This window comes from Erinaceus europaeus, chromosome 3 (assembly GCF_950295315.1).
Source record: "Erinaceus europaeus chromosome 3, mEriEur2.1, whole genome shotgun sequence".
NCBI lineage: Eukaryota > Metazoa > Chordata > Mammalia > Eulipotyphla > Erinaceidae > Erinaceus > Erinaceus europaeus.
This window is the reverse complement of record NC_080164.1, coordinates 112,411,121-112,431,516: the sequence shown is the minus strand read 5'-3', so window position 1 is coordinate 112,431,516 and position 20,396 is coordinate 112,411,121. Positions and strand designations below refer to the sequence as shown.

The 20,396-nt window shown below is 39.8% G+C and overlaps 1 protein-coding gene across 2 annotated transcripts in view; it reads left to right on the top strand.

Moving 5' to 3' along the window:
- Nucleotides 1–20,396, top strand: part of MMRN1 (multimerin 1) — a 57,313-nt gene that overhangs the window by 18,564 nt on the left and 18,353 nt on the right. For both annotated transcript variants that reach the window (XM_060187735.1, XM_060187736.1), the window contains exon 4: nt 830–936. In XM_060187735.1, coding sequence (XP_060043718.1) covers nt 830–936 — 107 coding nt within the window. The remainder of the gene's footprint in view (nt 1–829; nt 937–20,396) is intronic.

Sequence of the window (20,396 nt, the reverse complement as noted above, 5' to 3'; positions counted from 1 at the left end):
AGTACTCACATTCTGTGGTCATGAGTAGGAACATTCCAAGCTGCCCCAAATTCAGGACCCATCTTCCTCAGGTGGAAAACAGAACTTTTTAAACTACAGGCTATAAAAAATAATAAAACAATATGTAAAATGAATGTTTCTCATAAACCATTTGAAAGTCCAAATGAACACAAGTTTTTCACTTAGTTAAAAAGTATTATCAGGGTGACTAGCAGTAGTGCAGTGGGTTAAGCACACATGGTGCAAAGTGCAAAGATGGGTGTAAAGATCCAGGTTTGAGCCCCCAGCTCCCCACCTGCAGGTTGGGTCACTTCACAAGTGGTGAAGCAGGTCTACAGGTGTCTGCCTTTATCCCCTCCTCTCTTGATTTCTCTCTGTCCTATCCAACAACAATGATAACAATAAGAACAATAACAATAACAATAAACAACAAGGGCAACAAAAGGGAAAAAATATCTTCCAGGAGCAGTGGATTCGTAGTGCAGGCACCAAGCCCCAGCAATAACCCTGGAGGCAAAAAAAAAAAAAAAGTACTATCAGAGGGAAAGCTACAGTATTATAGAAAATGCAATAATAGGTCTAAATGTTTTTTTAAAATAAACAAACAAACAGTATAGCACATGATATTTCTTATAATCTATTTAAGGAAATTTAAGCTTGATGTTCATCAGCAATACTGCTCATCAATAATAGCAAGGACAGTGACAGCAATAATGATAGAAACATACAACACTTATCGAATTCTTATTAGATATCAGGTGTTACATATACCATTTCATCTGATCATGTTATGTGAGACAGTGACCTGTTTGCCTTAACTTCTCTCCAGACCTCAGAAGGTGTCTAGACCTGTCTACAGGATGCAACATAAGATTGTCACCTCATTGGAGTGGAAGTGTTGCCCTGGGTTCAGTGGAGCTCAGTGTGAAATGAAAGGTAGGTTCTAATCACAATTTCAGTAAGAGGCACAGAGCCTCAAAATAATTAAAAACAAACAGAAACAGTTCAAGTGAAGAAAAGAATTGCATTTTTCTCTCTCCGTCTCTATTCCCCCCCCAATTTCTCTCTGACTCTATCCAAGTAATGAATAAATAAAAATATTTTAAAACATTTTAAAGGGGCCAGGAGGTGGTGCACCTGGTTAAATACACACATTAAAGTGCACAATGACCCAAGTTCAAGCCCCTGGTCCCCACCTGCAAGGGGAAAGCTTCATAAGTGGTGAAGTAGGGATGCAGATATCTCTCTGTCTCTCTCCTCTGACTCCTCCCCTCCTTGTAATTTCTCTCTGACTATATTCAATAATAAATACATAATTTTTTTTCTTTTTCTTTTTTCTTACTTTACAAAATAACATGTCAACAGGGGTTTAAATCCACAACATTACTACCACCAGAGTTCTAAATCTTCAGTCTCCCCACTGCAAGCCACCACAGTTCCCCCAATATTGTAGACATGGGCCAACCATCATCTCTACAACTGTCATCATTTATACATAGTTTCCCCCTTTTTCTTACAGATCAAATCCTCTCTTGCCCTCCAAGCCACTTATGACAACATTACTAACTCCATATATCCCTCTCCTTTTCCATTTATCCCCCTCTCTGGGTGCTGATGGAGCTGGAGTTCAGAGGCCTCTTTATCTTCCTCCTATCCCTTCTCCCTTGCTGGGAGTATGGATCAAATTTTTTTGGGGGGTACAGAAGGTAGGAGTTTTGGCTTCTGTAATTGCTTCTCTGCTGGACATGGGCATTGGCAGGTAAAGCCATACCAGCCTGTTTCTATCTTTCCCCAGTAGGCCAGAACTCTGTAGAGGCAAGATTCCAGGACACACTGGTATGGTTATCTGCCCAAGATGGAATCATGACAGCATCTGTAATTTGATGTCTGGAAAGATGGTAGGACACAAAATGGTTAATGAACAGGAACCAAAAAGTAGTCTTAGAGCATATGAAATTAAGGATCTTAGGGTAGAAGAAAGCTAGAAAGTCCATTCTAGGTGTGTTCTTGTGGGTACACAACTATGGTACTTTTGTTTGAGTTTGATAGCTAGCCTGAAGTTGGATAAGAATATTGTCTGAGACAATGGTGTCAGAGTAGAGAAAGGGGCTAGAAAGCTGAATTAGGTCAGTAAGTAGCTCCCATTTTTGAAATCTGTGAATAAAATTAACTATTTGCCAGGCTAGCTTCACTGGAGAGAGAGACTAGGAACTCATGACGGCGTGGTAATACAATTCTTTATTGATGTGGATGCCCCACAGTTTGGTATGAGCACAGCAGGTTTAGGCCACTTGGAGCTAGCAAAATGGCTGGCTCCTGTTATGCACGCCAGCCCTTCTCCAGGTTGGGACATGGAAGAGACAGAGGAAGAGAGAGCGGAAGAGAGAGAGAGAGAGAGAGAGCGGGAACAGAAGTGACTTTTATAGGAGAATTCTGGAAGTGGCAAGTTGGGACTGAATTGGCTAGGAAAGGGGGTGGAGAAAACAATGCACTCTGGGAAGGTAGAAAGTTTCTGTAGCAATGGTTGCTATAGTTTTTTAGCTCGAGGGAATAGGTGATACCCTGAGGGGGTAATGTGGTAGTGGAGGAGTCATTTTTAAAACAAGGCAGAAGATTGATATGTAAATAATAATACTCACATGGAAATATGGTGGTTTGTGGGTTCTGCCTAACTCAACCACATCTGTACAATATCCCAACAACTATTCTTGGGGGGTCACAGCCAAGATGGTGACTTGGAAGCAGCACCTGTCATGAGCTCCAATAAGCATCAGCTTGTGACCTGGGATTCTCTGGATAGGATAGGATACTGGGTCATCAGCAGGAGGGTGAATAAGGGGCCCTAAAGGTGACACCACTCTTGGGTTAGAAAATGGAGGCCAGGGGGAAAAATAAAGGAAATATTTTGATTATTTCTGAAGCTCACCACTCCCCCTCACCCCAGAACCAGCCCCCAGGGGCTGGACAGCCGTTCATAGCAGGCTTCCCACTGAGCTATTTACTTTACCAAGATTCCTGGCTTACGACGGGTGTCATCCCAAACCTTTTCCTTTATGTTTTCCTTCTCTCTCTCTCTCTTTTGTTTTTTTAAGTAGCTGGAGCTCTATTTGAGTGACAAAATACCTGACCAATCAGAGCCTCACCAACTTCCTGGGAAATACTACCTGGAGGGTTTTTCTTTTTCTTTTTCTTTTTTTTTTTTTAGATATGTTTTACAATTGGCTGTTTTTGCTCAGACTACCTGTAGCCAATCTGGAGCAGTCCAAGCTGCAGACTGACTTTTAGTAATAATAAAATAGAATAGAGTAAAAAACCCTATTATTATATATGTGTGTCCCTTTTCCCCCATCCTTCTTCAGGTTGACCAAAATTAACTTGTTTTTTCCATTCATAGGTGACTGGGTGACTATCTAGTGTGAAAGGAACTTGTTTCTCTCTACCTCTTCCATCCACTCTCCTTTTTCCCTGCTCTTAGTTAATTAAAAAAAAAAAAATCTCCTTTCACTGCTATTTTTTTGTCTTGTTCTTGTCTTTTCTTCCTTCTTTTTATTTCTCAATTCAGTGATACTCATTTGTGAATTATTATGGGGAATAAATCTGACTCAGGGTGGACTCTCACTATGTGTATATCACTCTCCTCTTCTTCCCTTTATCCTCTAACTATCCATAGAATTTATAGTATAGAATTTATAGTGGACAATAGATATGCATAATTGTTTATTCTTGCTTTCCCTTTTTTTCCTATGTCTTTCTTTTTCTTTTGGATTTTGTTGACATTTTTTCTTGGACTGGAGGTGTTGTTTTGCTAACTGGTATTAGCTGAACTGCATCAATCCATGCTTCAGTTACTATTGTTGTAATTTCTGAGGTTGGGTGACTACATTTTTCATAATGGCATTTAATATACAGTGGCTTGTAACCGAAACACAATAGAAAAGAAAAATAAAAAGCACATCAATAAAAAATGCTTAAATCAAGAGCAAGTAAAACTGCTACCACAATGAATCAAGACAGGATCCCAGAAGAAACTCCAAATCAGTCAGAAGTAATCATAGATAAGAAAAGTATACAAGCAATAATAAACCTAATAATCACAGAAATGAAGACAACCATGGAGGAAAGGGCTATCAGAATTAGGGAAACAACAGATGAGACCCTCAAAGAAAATACAAGCTTCTTCAAGGTAATTAGAGAAATGAAAGTTAAAATAACTGAACTAAAAGGTCAACTAGAAGAACAAGCTAATAATATAACAGAACTGAAGAAAGAAGCTGAAGGAATGGAAGCAGACTAACAGAAGCAGAAAACAGAATTAGCCAGACAGAGGATAAGGTAGAGAAAACAAAGATAGAGGTAATAGAGCTCAAAAAGAGATGGAGAGATACTGAAAACAACAACAGAGACATATGGGATGATCATAAAAGGATTAACATCCATATAATTGGCCTGCCAGAGGAAGAAAGAGAGGAAGGAGAAATAAATGTTCTAGAAGAAATTATAGAAGAAAACTTCCCAGACTTAAACAACAGAAAGGATATTAAGATTCAAGAGGCCCAGAGAGACCAAAACAGAATCAACCCAGACCCGAAGACACCAAGACACAATATAGCTACAATGAAAAGAAGGATAAAGAAAGGATTCTAAAGGCTGTAAGAGGAAAACAAAAAGTCTCATACAGGGGAAAACCCACAAGATTATCAGCAGACTTCTCCACTCAAACTCTAAAAGCCAGAAGAGAATGGCAAGATATCTACTGAGCTCATAATGAAAAAAGGTTTCAACCAAGTATAATATACGCTCCTAGACTGTCATTGAAACTAGATGGAGGGATCAAAACCTTCTCCAACAACAGTTAAAGGAGGCAACCATCACCAAGCCTGCCCTGAAAGAAGTTCTAAAAGACCTCTTATATACAATAACATCACCATAATACTTGCCGTATCTCAGAGCAAATAAAAAATTGTTGAATAGTGGCACTATAATTCATTAAATCCATAATATCAATAAATGTCAATGGCTTAAATTCACCCATTAAAAGGCACAGAATGGAAAGATGAATCAGAAAATACAACACAACAATATGCTGCTTGCAAGAATCCCATCTGACCCAAGAAGACAAACACAGGCTTAAAGTGAAAGAATAGAAAACTATCATACAGGCTAATGGACCACAAAAAAAAAGAGGCAAGGAACAGCCATTCTCATCTCTGAAAAAATAGATTTTAAATTAAATAAAGTAATAAAATATATCCAAGGCCATTACATAATTGTTAGAGGGTATATCAGCCTAAAAGGTTTAACAATTATTAATATCTATACACCCAATGAGGGACCTTCTTAAGCCATCAACCACCTACAGAAAGAACTACAAAAATATATCAGTAGTAACACAGTAATAGAGGGAGGTTTTAACACCTTACTGTCACACTTAGATCAATGAAGCAGAGAATCAACAAAGAAATGAGAGAATTGAATGAAAAGATGGACAGACTAGACCTGCTGGACATTTTCAGAGTTCTTCACTCCAAAAAACTGGAATACTCATTCTTATTAAATCCACACAGCACATCTTCAAGGATAGGCCACATGTTAGGCCACAAAGACAACATAAACAAATTCAAGAGCATTGAAATCATCCCAAGTATCTTCTCAGACCACAGAGGAGTAAAGCTAACATTTCACAACAAACAGAAAATTACTAAAAGTCACAGAATTTGGAAACTCAACAACATACTGCTTAAGAACCACCGGGTCAGAGAATCACAGAAGCAAGAAATTCACATGTTCTTGGAAACAAATGAAAATACACAAGCTATCAAAATATTTGGGACAAAGCTAAATCAGTACTGAAAGGGGAACTCATGGCCATACAATCACATATTAGAGAACAAGAAAAAGCTCAAATAAACAACCTTACTTCATGCCCTAAGGACTTAGAGGAAGAAGATCAAAGGAATCCTAAAACAACCAGAAGGATGGAAATCATTAAAAAAAATCATTAAAATTAGAGAAGAAATAAACAACATAAAAAATAAGAGAACCATACAAAAGATCAATGAAATCAAATGTTGGTTCTTTTAAAAATTAAACAAGATTGACAAACCCCTAGCCAGACTCACAAAAAAAAAGGAGAAGACTCAAATAAATAGAACTGTAAATGTTAGAGGAGGTATCACAACTGACACCACAGAAATCCAGAAAATCATGCAAGACTTCTACTAAGAACTATACACCACCAAGCTAGAGAATCTGAAAGAAATGGAAGAATTCCTATAAGCATATGCCCTTCCAAAACTGAATCAAGAAGAACTACAAAATCCAAATGCACCAATCACAGACAAAGAAATTGAAACAGTTATTAATAATCTCCCCAACAACAAAAGTCCTGGACCAGCTGGCTTCACAAATTCTACTAAACCTTCAGGAAACAGCTAATACCTATACTTCTAAAGTTCTTCCAAAAGATCGAAGAAACAGGAACACTCCCTTCCACCTTCTATGAAGCCAACATCACCCTGATACAAAAAAGCAGATAGGTACACAACAAAAAAGGAAAACTACAGAACAATATCTCTGATGAACATAGATACCAAAATATTAAACAAGATCCTGGCCAACCGGAATATCCCCCAGTCTCTCCAGCATTTGATGCTGCTATCTTTTTTGAAGTATGCCATCCAATTTACATTGCCACAGAGGAACCCTTCTGCACTGCTGGTGGGAATGTAAATTGGTCCAGCCTCTGTGGAGAGCAGTCTGGAGACCTCTCAGAAGGCTAGACATGGACCTTTCATATGACCCAGTAATCCCTCTCCTAGGGATATACCCCAAGGACTCCATAATACTCAACCAAAAAGAAATGTGTACACCTATGTTCATATCAGCACAATTCGTAATAGCTAAAACCTGGAAGCAACCCAGGTGCCCAACAACAGATGAGTGGCTGAGAAAGATATGGTATGTATATGTTGGGTTGTGTTGCGGGGCAGAGAGAAGAGACCAGGAACTTGTGGCGGAGTGGGAACGCAAATCTTTATTCACACGGAAGCCCCAGAATTGGGTGTGAGCACAGTGGTTCAGGCCACATGGAGCTAGCAAAATGACTGCCTCCCACTATGCCCACCAACCCTTCTCCAGGTTGGATCACGGAAGAGAAAAAAGCAAAGAAAGCAAAAGCAAAATAGGAGAGGTTTTTATGGGAGGATTCTGGAAGTGGCAAGTCGGGATGGGATTGGCTAGGAAAAGGGGTGGAGAGGCAATAGGCATGTTGGGAAGGTGGAAGTGTCCTTAGCAACTGTTGCAATGGTTTTAACTGAATTAGCAATACCCTGAGGGGATAACATGGTGGATATCTGTAAATAATACTTGCATGGAAATATAGTGGTTTGTGGGCCCTGCCAATGTTCTACCACATCTGTACAATTTCCCAACACCTCCCCCTTTCCTTTTATCTAATGGCTATAGTATAGGACATTTAGAGTGGAGCAGGCTTTATGTTTTTTAAGGAATATCAGGCTCCGGTGGGAAGATATAGGATGTTTCTGTGGGGGAGGTAAGACTTACATAGCTGCCAACCTCGTGAGATATATGTGTCCCCCCCTTTTGCTCAGTCCCTCTCTAGAGAGAGAGACTTACCTGGAGGGACTCATAGGTTAAGCTCTCCAGGCTTCACCATCTCCTCACAATTTTTTCTCCATCTTTCCCTTATCTTTCTATCTAATCATCACATTTAAATGGGTCAATGTCTGTAAAAGGCTCCATCTGTGACAGAGGAATAGTAGTTTAGGGGTGAACAGAAACCTTTTGGGCATAAACCTGAATGATATCATGCAGGCATTTTCAGAAGAACTGGAACAAGACAGGAAGGGACAAGTAGGAGGGCAGCAAGAGCCAGTGTGATGCCAAGGGGAGACCTGGTAGGAAAAGGGGTGTTTCCTGCCACTGGGGGTGCCTTCTACTTCTGGGGGTATGTCCTAGTTGAGGGGCAGTTTCTTGCCTCTGAGGGCATCTCCTGTCTCTGAGGGCAAAGCCTAGTAATGAGGGGGAGTTTCCTGCCTCTGGAGGCATGGCCTGAGGTGAGGGGGCATGTCATACAGAGTCCCAAGACAACAACCTGTAATGTCTAACCTGTAATGACTGCTAAGTTCAGTCTTGAGAAACTCAGGAGAGTAAAGGGAAGCTGTTGTAAAATGGTGTAAAGTGTTCAAGAGGTGTACCAGCAAGTGCGATAGAAGCGTCAGTCCAATGCATGACCAGGGGAAGAAATGCCAGGGGATGAATGCTGCACGTCTTTCTCGATGGGGAAGGTCAGCCACCAGAATTCCGCTTTTCTGTAGAGAGTGAGCTGGAACCGCCAAAACGTGACAGACAAAACAGAAGCAGGAAGGGCAGACAGTGATGGGCGAGAGAAAAGCAGTAAGAAAGTTCTGTCCTTGGAGTCTGTGAATCAGTTTCTTCAGATCGTGCCAGGTCACATCATGGGTCTCAGGGGGTGCTCTGTAGTCATATCTTCTTGTGAGCGATGTCAGAGGACAGGGGTCCAAATGGATTTTCTCAGATTCCTGTGAAAGAAACACAAACAAATCTGCTTCCTGTGGTTAGCAGGGTGTCTGGTTTGAATTTTTATAGATATTAAAAGAAGTTTAATGTAGTTGGTGCTTTAGCCAACTGAATATCGGGAGGATGTGTCCCCCCTTTTTTCTTTACTTAATTGGGCCTAGGTGTTTTGCAGGCCTCCTCAACAAGCCGTTTGTCTTTGGGTGTTGTAAGGGATGTCTGTGGTATGGGTGATGTTATAAAGGAAAAAAAGTCTTTAAATTGTTGGCTGACAAAGGCAGGCCTATGGTAGCAAAATGAGATACATCAGTTAAGTGTAGAAAAATATGTGAATGTTGTTGTTAATTTACATAAGTTGTATATGTGGTAAGATGTTAAACTATTCTTATAAAGTTTAATATCTTACCATATGAGCAGATGCTTCTTCATGTGAAGGCTTTGACATAGTTGTAGTCAATTACTTGTGAAGAAAAAAAAAACTTAATAAGTTAGACTCGATAATAACTGGTTTAAGGATCTTTTTAATTTTGTTTAAAGGTCATCTTATGTGACCTCGTGTAGCAGTCTCTGTACAACAGGATCTTCAGACCAAATTTAGTTAAATATATATTGATTTTCAACTATTTTTCACTTTGAACTTTAAACAAACTCAGGTTACTTAGAGAGTTAACACATGTTAGTGACAATGGTTTTTTTTTTTTTTTTGAACATTTATAACATCAGATTGATGCCAGATTTGTTGTGGATTAACTTCCACAAGATTAGTTTACAGGGCACTTTTGGGGGCCCTTCAAAAATGTCCTGTATAGAGAATTTGTATTTTAATTTTGGAGATGAATTGTCACGTTAAATATTTAGACTTTACCTTAAATACTCAGTTACTTTAGCAAATTAATTTTACCTTTATAAAAATCGTGTTGAAAACTCCTTCATTTAACTCTGCCTGGTAAGAATGTAGCTTCAAAGTTACACTTTTAACCATTAAGTTAATGTTTACCAAACTTGAAACACACACATAAACATGTAGTTTATAACACACAGGAGGAGAAAAACTTTTGTTACAAAGACATATCATTTATAACACCAAGTTAGATCTGTACTGTCTTAGTTGAACCATCTTTACTCACACAGTTTAAGACCAAACATTTCACATTTATACCAAGACTTAAAAAAAAAATCAAAAGAGGAGAAAAACAATTTTTGGACTGTTTCTGGACATCTCCAGAAACCAGGGCTGCATCCAGCATTTTTATATAAAGTCAATTAAGTTTCAGAGTACTCTCTGCAAAATAGGCCATACAAAAAATTTGGTCATTCAACCCACTCAAAAAAAAATGTTTTTAGTCATTCAACTCACTCACAAAGCACAACTGGCCAGACATAGCATAAAATATTCAGAGAAGGGGAGGAGGAAAGGGCTGTGTGAACCAGATTTTTCAGATTCCACCATGTCCTGGGGTGCATCCCACAGCCAGTCCTCTTGCAGTGTTTCTTGATCCTCAGGGATAGCAGCAGCATAATGTGGGTATTGTTGGACATGGTGGGCAGGAAGCCAGACAGGTTTTGAGTAATTCTGTGGAAATATGCATGCCAATGTTCAACCACATCTGCACAATTTCTCAACATGTATACACATTGGAATACTATGCAGCTATTAAGAACAATGAACCCACCTTTTCTGACCCATCTTGGATGGAGCTAGGAAGAATTATGTTAAGCGAGCTAAGTCAGAAAGATAAAGATAAGTATGGGATGATCCCACTCATAAACAGAAGTTGAGAAAGAATAACAGAAAGGGAAGCTCAAAGCAGGATTTGACTAAATTTGGAGTAAGGCACCAAAGTAAAAACCCTGGGTTGAGGGTGAGGGTCAATGATCAGCTTCAAGGGGTGGGGGGATGGGATGGTGGTGGGAATGGTGTTTATGTACACGCCTATCAATTTGTAGTCATATAAATCACTAATTAATATGAGAGGGGGAAAATGATTGAATGTCTCAAACTTTTTAAGTCACAGGCTGAGTCTTTTTAATACATAGGCTGAATCTTTGATATGTTAACACTCTTAAAAGCTTAGACCAGGGAGGAAAAAAAAGTAAAAACAGTTAACTATTTACCTCCATCCACATGACCCAGGGCCTAATATGTGTATATATATACATACATATATTTACCACCAAAGCCTGTGTAACCTCTAAGTCCCTATTGTTCTGAGCTCACAGCTCATGGTTACAGCTTATTTTAAGATGAGCCTTTCATGAATGGCAGTACAGGATTTCCCAGCCTCCCTTTGCAGCTATATGGTGAGGACAAGGTCTTGGGAGGTCCCTCAATATGCTGTTTCTGTTGGAAGTGACCAGTGGTGGTGTAGAGAGGGATCCCTTAGAGGTCTAGGCCCATCATATGTGTGTGGAAATCCATAGGGCCCCAGATGATGAGGTGGTGTGATATTGACCAAAAGGGCCATTATTAAGTGGGCTAGTCTCTTGCTCTTATCCAATGTTTGTAGTCCTCTCTTTATTTAATAACCTTAGACTTTCTCCCAGTTGTTTAAGGATTGAGTATCATTTGTTGAATCCAACCAGAATCAGGTTTTGTGGATCTGTCTTCTTTGGGCTTTTCTGCTAGACTGCTCAGCTAATTTGGTCTAAGTCCAATAATTCACAGAATTTATGTTGCCTCCCTAAGCACTTCACCTATTATTGAGCACTTTGAGTTATATAATTGCCCCTTGATTATGGATATATGTACACCTGTACCCAGTACCCTAAACCCTAGCCTATATCTGGTATCTCTTACTTAAATGATGTGCCATCTAACTTGCATGTAGGTAGTCCCATGTGTTAAGAAGGATCTCACCAGATTTGAGGAGTTGCAAGGTTGACTTCTCAGGTTTGGTATTACTGGTTAAGTCCAAAGTAAGAATTCAGTAGCAGCATAATGTGGGGTGGCAATACCAGTAGCAATTTGGTTGAAGTCCACAGCGATGGTATGGTGGTAAGGAATCATAGAGAATAAATACCAAGAAGTATGGGCATAGTCCTAGAGGTACAAGGACTAGGAGAAATGATGATATTTAAGAGAATGCAAGAGGTTTCTTGTAGACTTAGAAAGAGCTTAGAATATCAATAATTAAATATTATTATAACCAGTCTAGTTGGGGAGTTTGTTTTTATGATAATCAATGGTTACTATCTATATTAATATACTTGACTTCACTATGCTTTGAATCCTTTTAGTGGTATCTGAATCTCTTTGTATTTTAGGTACTTTATATATTTTATGTGCTAAGAGATATGCCTTATTAAGATATCACAAGTCCTATCCTATTTCTTATAAATTTTCCTTAGAAATAACCCTACGCCTATCAATAATTATTAAATGAATTTACAAAAAAGAACCCAATGTAAGATTGCCAGCTAGTTGTTCCCAGTTCACTTATGTGAAATAATATGTGTCCGGCTAGAGATGAGAGAGAGAGAGAGATGACCCAGGAACCAAGCTCATGGTGGCGAGGCAATTCAAATATTTATTCATCTGAGTGCCCCAGAGTCGGGCAGTAGCACACCTGGTTAAGCCACATGGCGCAAACTACCATGGCCAGCGTCAGCCCCCTGGTCTGCCCGCATGCTCCTCCCAGGCTGGACAATGGAAGAGGCAAGTCGGAACTGGAAGTGGCTTGACAATACCATACATGGTTAGGAAAGGGGCGGTGAAAAGAGGCTGGGAAAGGTAGGGACTTCATTAGCAACTGTTGCTAGGGGTTTAACCTGTAGGATTAATAATACCCTGTGGGGAATTAGGGAGGAGACCTTAAGTCATTTGTAAGACAAAGCAGATTGATATGTAGATAATAAAAGGGCGGGACATAGTATTGAGGAATTCAGGATGGAGCAGGGGGAGCTGGCTTAATGTTTTAAGGAATACCGGGATCCTGGAGGCAGAAAAATGCAGGGTGCTTTGTGAGGCAGGGAGTCTGATAAGATGAGACAAACATTGGAGTGGGGGTCTCATGTCCCTCCTCGCTCGAACTCTCAGTAGAGACAGAGAGACTGACAGGATGAATGCCTACCACTCAGGTCAAGCCCTGTCAAACTCTACCACATCCTCACAATTTCCCTACAAATATGTCTAGAGAGCAAATCATTTAAAAGATGATAGGACTGTGGAATGAATATTTCTGCTTTAAAAAATATTCTAAGTTACGATTTTTCCCCAATTAAGATTTTGAGGATTTCCTGGTGGTGAGGCTGTTATCACACTGGGTGGTCTCCCATACCTGTGACAGTCATTGTACTTTTGATTTTAAACAGTTTTCCTTTGGAAAATAAGATATGGGGGTTGCTCAGTGGCTCACCTGGTTAAACACACAAGTACTAAGCACAAGGACCTACACAAGTACCCAGGTTCAAGATCCTGCAACCCACCTGCATTTTACAAGCTGTGAAGCAGGCTGCCAGGGATCTCTCTTTCTGTCTCCCTTGTTAACTCTCAGAAGGCTAGAAATGGACCTACGCTATAATCCAGCAATTCTTCTCCTGGGGATATATCCTAAGGAACCCAGCTTATCCACTCAAAAAGATCTGTGTACACATATGTTCTTAGCAGCACAATTTGTAATAGCCAAAACCTGGAAGCAACCCAGGTGTCCAACAACAGATGAGTGGCTGAGCAAGTTGTGGTATATATACACAATGGAATACTACTCAGCTGTAAAAAATGGTGACTTTACCATTTTCAATTGATCTTGGATGGACCTTGAAAAATTCATGTTAAGTGAAATAAGTCAGAAACAGAAGGATGAATATGGGATGATCTCACTCTCAGGCAGAAGTTGAAAAACAAGATCAGAAACGAAAACACAAGTAGAACCTGAAATGGAATTGGCATGTCACATCAAAGTAAAAGACTCTGGGGTGGGAGTGGGTGGGTGGGGAGAATACAGGTCCAGAGTACATTTTAAATGAATGAAACTTCCAAGAAAGCTTATCACTGGTGATAGGGAATTCAAGCAGCAGCATAAGAAACTATGATTAAAAATTAATGTAAGATTAGGAGAAACTGTTATGACCCACATTAAAAATGAGAACATTGTAATGCAAAAGCTCTAGGAAACTTGCGGGTCATTTAGGAATATTATATTTTGTTTCTTCCAGCCCATTCAATGTAAATCCCTAGGTAAACATCACTGTAATGTATTTTGTTTAGAGTGTGGCCTGAATTTCAGAGACTCTATAAAAAACCTGCATGTTCAGAGTGTGTTATAAATATGTACTGTGTTTATAAAAAACTGAAAATGAGTTTTTGTGCAAAAATATTTGTCCTGTAAATATGTGGAAACAAGGTAGATTAAGATCCCCAAAACCCAAATATAATCTCACTTTCTTTTAAGGGACTTCTTTTTTTAAAATTTATTTATAAAATAAAAATATCAACAAGACCATAGAATAAGAGGGATACAATTCCTCACAATTCCGACCACCAGAGTTCTGCATCCTATCCCCTCCCTTGAAAGCTTTCCTATTCTTTATCTCTCTGGGAGCATGGGCCATTATGGGGTCCAGAAGGTCTGGCTTCTGTAATTGCTTCTCCACTAAACATGGTCATTGGCAGGTGGATTCATACCCCCAGCCTGTTTCTACCTTTCGCTTAGTGGGGCAGGGATCTGGAGAGGTGGGGTTCCAGGACTTATTGGTAAGGTCTTCTCCCCAGGGAAGTCAGATTGGTGTCATGGTAGCATCTGCAACTTGGTGGCTGAAAAGCATTAAGATATAAAGCAAAATACTTAATAATCAAGAGCCTAAAGGCAAGAATATAGCAGATGAGATTTGGGGTCTTCATTTTGGGGAAAACTAGTAGGTCTATTTTATGTATATTCCAAGGGGTCCATGACTTCACTACTCTTTGTCTGAGCCTGACAGCTAACATACAGGTGAACCAAAGGTATTTATTGTTTGGAGAGATGGTGTCAGAGTTGGAAAGAGGACTAGAAATCTGGATCAGGGAAGAGAGTAGCTCCCAAATATGGGGAGGAAAGGACTTCTTTTTAAAAAATGCATCTTTAATATATTTTCATGTATTAATACACTTTATTTACTTACTTATTATTGGATAGAGACAGAGAGAAATTGAGAGGGGGAGATAGAGAAAGGGAAGGAGACAGAGAGACACCTGCAGCCCTATTTCACCACTTACAAAACTTTCCCCATGTAGGTGGGGAGCAGGAGCTTGAACCTGGGTCCTTCTGCAATGTAATGTATGTGCTTAACCAGGTTCACTACCACCTCGCCTCCCAAGGACTTCTGATAGTCACAAGGCACAAGGATATACTCATAAAGGCAAACATGATGATTTCTGGCCCTTCTGGCAGATGATTTAAAGTTTCGGACAGTGCAAAGATTAAGCAGGTGTACAACTTTAGCCAGGTGCCATGGCCCTGAGATTAGATGCACCCCAGGTGGAGAGAAAGTCCCCATAGCCAAAAGAATATACCTGGTAGACAAATAATAAGCAAAACATATATTTTTCAAACATAGTTCGAAAGGTAACAATTAGTAGGTTTTCCAAAAACAGCTATCAGGAAGTCTGGGATCAGAAAACTTCAACAGGACAGTCTTCAAAATTGCACTTCTAAAGTATAAGGCCTTTTTATATCTTTTACATGAGGAATGATGTCTTTGGAATACTAACTCAACTCAGTTTTTCTTCTTCTTCTTCTTCTTCTTCTTCTTCTTCTTCTTCTTCTTCTTCTTCTTCTTCTTCTCCTTCTCCTTCTCCTTCTCCTTCTCCTTCTCCTTCTCCTTCTCCTTCTCCTTCTCCTTCTCCTTCTCCTTCTCCTTCTCCTTCTCCTTCTCCTTCTCCTTCTCCTTCTTCTTCTTCTTCTTCTTCTTCTTCTTCTTCTTCTTCTTTCCCCTCTCTCTCTTTTTCTTCCCAAAACACTGCTCAGCTCTGGCTGATGGTGGTGCTGATGGTGATTGAACCTGAGATTTCAGAGCCTCAGGCAGGAGAGTTTTTTCCATAACCATTATGCTAGCTACCCTGTCCACTAGCTCAGTTTTATTCCTTTGAGATTTGTTCCCAGAATGTGTTTCTCGAAATTTTGAATAGCATTGCATCCCCTATTACACATCACATCAGGGCATGAATGTAAAATGTGACAGGGGACAAAGTCTATGTGTTAGAGTGTCATGGGTACCAGCTGGCCAGAGTGGCTGTGGATTCCTACCTTGTCTTTTTATATATGCAGATTATTAATCATGATAGTGAGCTATATACACCAAGAAGAAACTAAACCAGACCCTGTCATTACAAATCAACACACAAGAAACATAGAAAGTTGACATATCTAATACCTACTGTGTTTTATTCTTTTCCCAAGTACTATGTGACATTTTAAATTAAATTCAAATAGCTTTGCTCTCATTTGCATAATGACACTGGGAACACAGTGATGCTAGGAGCAGCACAGGGCTATTTTTAAATACAAGATCTACATTTCATTATATTGAACCCCAGCTTTACAAAAATGTCCCAGAACAGTTCTAACTACAAGCTCTGTCACAATACTTTAACTAGGATCCCTTGTAATCCATAGATCTGCCAATGAGGCTGCTATAAAAATGTCCACTTCCTCTTGAAACTGGTGGGAATGGCTGATGATAGGCAGTCATAGTGTTTTGCCATCAATCACAATCTAACTGTAATGGCAGAACAGCTTGCTCTGGCTCCTTGGGACACTGACCATCCTCCTCTCCACTTCCAATGCCGCCCATAAATGCTGTGGAATATTTTATCAGTGCAACTGATGCACCAGTGAGATGAAGAACTGCTGCATCTCCCTCTGCCTCTTGAGCTACTTTTCATTATCCTGTTTAGTTGGGACTTCTTCTTTCTGGCACTTTTTCCCCCTCCTGACTCCTACCTAATTGCAACCCAATCCTTGACACTTTATGAATGTATCAACAATCTTTTGCTCTTCTGTGGGAGAAAGAAAAAAATATCCTGTTTCTTTTAACAACTGCCACACTGTCTCAGATGACAACAGCCTGGCCCTGGCAAGAATGACCAGTGAACCTGATCTATTCTTTAACCCCCTTCAGAGCTCTCCAGGATGTGGGTTGCCTGGCTATGGAGCTACCATGATAACTGCATCTCTGCTAGTTCTTCACAACATTAGATTACCTTATCCCTGGAAATTTGGTAAAATAATATGAGCTTCACAAATCCCTTCTCTATCTCTCTCTGTCAATACCTTTTCTTTTTTAAAGTTTTTATTTATAAAATGGAAACACTGACAAGACCATAGGATAAGAAGGGTACAATTCCACACAATTCCTGCCACCAGAACTCCATATCCCATCCCCTCCCCTGATAGCTTTCCTATTCTTTAACCCTCTGGGAGCATGGACCCAGGGACATTATGGGGTGTGGAAGGTGAAAGGTCTGGCTTCTTTAATTTCTTACCCACTGAACATGGCCATTGACAGGTCGATCCATATTCCTAGCCTATCTCTCTCTTTCCCTAGTGGGGCAGGGCTCTGGGGAAGCAGAACTCCAGGACATATTGGTGGGGTCATCTGCCCTGGGAAGTCCAGTTGACATCATGGTGGCATCTGTAACCTGGTGGCTGAAAATGAGTTAAGATATAAAGCAGAGCAAATTAGGTCCTTGTATACTGTAATGTATGCACTTAACCCCACAAATCCTTGCTCTTCTATCATGTTTCCTAGCCATGGAATTTTCTTGCACACAAAGTCTATTTAATGCAAAAATAATGAATTTATTTTCAGCTAGGCTATAGTAAACTACAGAGGGGGAGCAGGAATAAAATAGAACTCTTGCTTTTCTTCCATTTTTCTGTTCCTCTCTCATTTCGTTTCCCATTCTCAAACTCTCAGGAAGAAGGGGTCTAATTTATAACCCATGGGGCAGTCCATTTAAATTAAAATATTATTTATCAAAATTAAAATATTTACTACCAAAAAAGAAATCAGCTTTGCAGGGTTGGAGGCTGGCACACCTGGTTGAGCACACATGTTACAGTGTGAAAGCAATAGGGTTCTGAACCCCTGGTCCACACATGCAGGGGGAAAGCTTCATGAGTGGTGAAGCAAGGCTGCAAGTCTCTCCTCTCTCTCCTTGTCTCTCTCTCTCTCTCTCCTTCTCTTTTGATCTCCCCCTTCCCTCTTGATTTCTGGCTGTCACCATCCAATAAGCAAAGAAAAAATTTTAAAAATTAAACCAATTTTTCTAAAGTCTAAGTAAATAGAACTTTGTTTATAACAAAAGAAGTATTAGCTCCAATGGTAAAGTAATAGTTTTAATATGCTTTATATTATTTAAACTTTGGATAAGCTTGCAAAGTAACACCCTTGGATAGTGCACTGCTCTGCCATATACATGACCCTGGTTAGAGCCCGGGGCCCACTTCACTAAAGGAAGCTTCTCTGCTGAGGTGTCTCTCTCTCTCTCTCTCTCTCTCTCTCTCTCTCTCTCTCTCTCTTCCTCCTCCACCTCCTCCTCCTCCTTCTCTCTCTCTCTCTCTCCCCCATTTCTATCTCTATCACTATCTCTCTCTCTCTCTGCCTTCTCTGTATCTCTCTTTAAGGAAACTTTTTCAGGACAGTTTTGCCTCTTTATTTTCTACTTTTTCTCTCTCACTCATTGTGTATGTGTGTGTGTGTGTGTGTGTGTGTGTGTATGTGTGTGTGTGTATGTGTGTGTGTATGCCAGTACACAAGACTATTTTGGAAATGTCAGTAGCAACATGCTTTTTAAAGCCAATTTGATGAAATTTGCAATAATTTGTTTTTCCAGTAGATGTCTCCAAAATGTTCCAAAGTAGAACAAGGAAGCAGTGGTTTGCTTTTTTTTTTTTTGCTAATGAAAGAAAGACAAGAATTTTAATTCAAATAATATGAAATTAGAGAAGGGGAAAGGCAAACTTCTTTGCAAATCTCTTTGTAAAAAAAAAAAAACCAGTCACCATCAGTCAGGTTTTCTGTGTAGGGAAAATGGATCTTATCAAAGTGCATTCCATAGAGTCTGTCACAGATATTATGATTTCTAAAAAAAGTCCATCTATGCAAAAATTGGAACAAATGGACTCCCATCACTGCTTATGAATACATGAAGACAGTTTTCTTTTCTAAATACAAATTACATAAATAATAAATTACATAAAACTACAGTAACCAATATTTAAAATTCTCAAGCTTCTACATCAAGGTTATTTAAAATGTGTCTTCTAATAATATATGGCATATGTTATGATGCTTACACAGTGAGAAGAGCTATGTTTCAGGTCGTGGTCTGTGCAGTTGTCACAGTGGGGACATTTAGAAGACAGAACCTCCTGTAAGCACCTTGCTCAGCACAATCTTGATGCATTTAGTCAAAGCACATGGTGCTCCTTCAGTCTTTGAAGACACTAAGTTTAACTGTGGAATCTCACTAGGTCTTCATACACATGTTGAATGTCCTCCTGCAAGCACAAACTTGATAGCACAGAACCAGCTGGAAATGTGTCTTTTCAGACACACGATGGATTATGCTTTCAAGGGAAAGAGCTTCCTCATAACTGAGCTGTTATTGGTAATGCCCTCCATACCAGGGGGTGGGAAACACACACACACACACACACACACACACACACACACACACACACACACACACACACACCACTATTCCCCAGAACTGAGTAGAATCTCCAGATAGAAGATGGGAAAGACATGAATAGGTAGTACTTCAGAGCTTAGTAGTATTTCTGATTTCCCTCTACAATGAGAAGTCAATATTCTAAAGAGAGAAGACCCTACATTGTGTATTAAAAGTTAATAATAGAAAAGGAGATCTAAACAATGATCTCATTTGGAAGCTACAAAACATGTCAGTTTCTGCAAAGCATTTGCTGCATGCCAAGTTACTGCCATTGAAGTCAGGCTGAAGGAAATGAAAAAGGCCATGTGTTTATCCTATTCAACCCACCTGTTCTCTTTTGCTGTAATACTTAGAGGTTATCCCTGAACACTCTCCTATTACATGAAATTGGGAGGAAAGTGAGGTGGGAAGTTGCCAAGATGTACCTACACCTCAGTGCCTCTCAATTTTTTTAAAAAATATTTCATCTATTTAGTATATATTGAATAGAAGCAGAGAGAAGTCAAGAGGTAAGGAGGAGAGAGATACCTGCAGCCCTGCTTCACAGCTCCTGAAGCTTCTCCCTGCACAAGGATCGGGTCCTTGTGCTTGGTAACATGGGCTCTCAAATGTCAGTGTGCACTGGAATCACTTGAGGAGCCACTGCAACCCCAAGTTACTGCCCCTGACAGAATGTCTTTAATAGGCCGGCCTGGAGAATGGGGCCTAGAGAATGGGGTTTTTATGATTGTCAGGTGACAACTATAGTTAGTTCTGCATTTACTCATCATAAAAAAAACCACGATGAAGTTGGGGCAGGGGGTAGGGGGAGAGATGGAAAGATAACTTCTGATATTTTAAGGTGTATTAATAGCAGCCATGTTAATCACATAAGATTGAAGGCCTAATAGTGATGAATGTAGCTGCATGCTAAATAATCTTGGTTCAAAAGGGAAAAAACAATTCAGGTGATGTTGATACCATTACTCAAAAATCCTGTTTGAAAATCCTCACTTTGCTTCCCAATATCTCTCTTTGGAATCAACAGAGATGTTAATCAAGCCCCCATAGCCCAACCCAAACATTGCTCCTTCCAGCAAAACAAATCAACAATTATAAAGACCCTCTATAATGCAGTGGAGAAACAGAGCCAAAACAAAAAGACTGGGGCAACATATCAAACAAGCATGGCAAACCCAGGTTC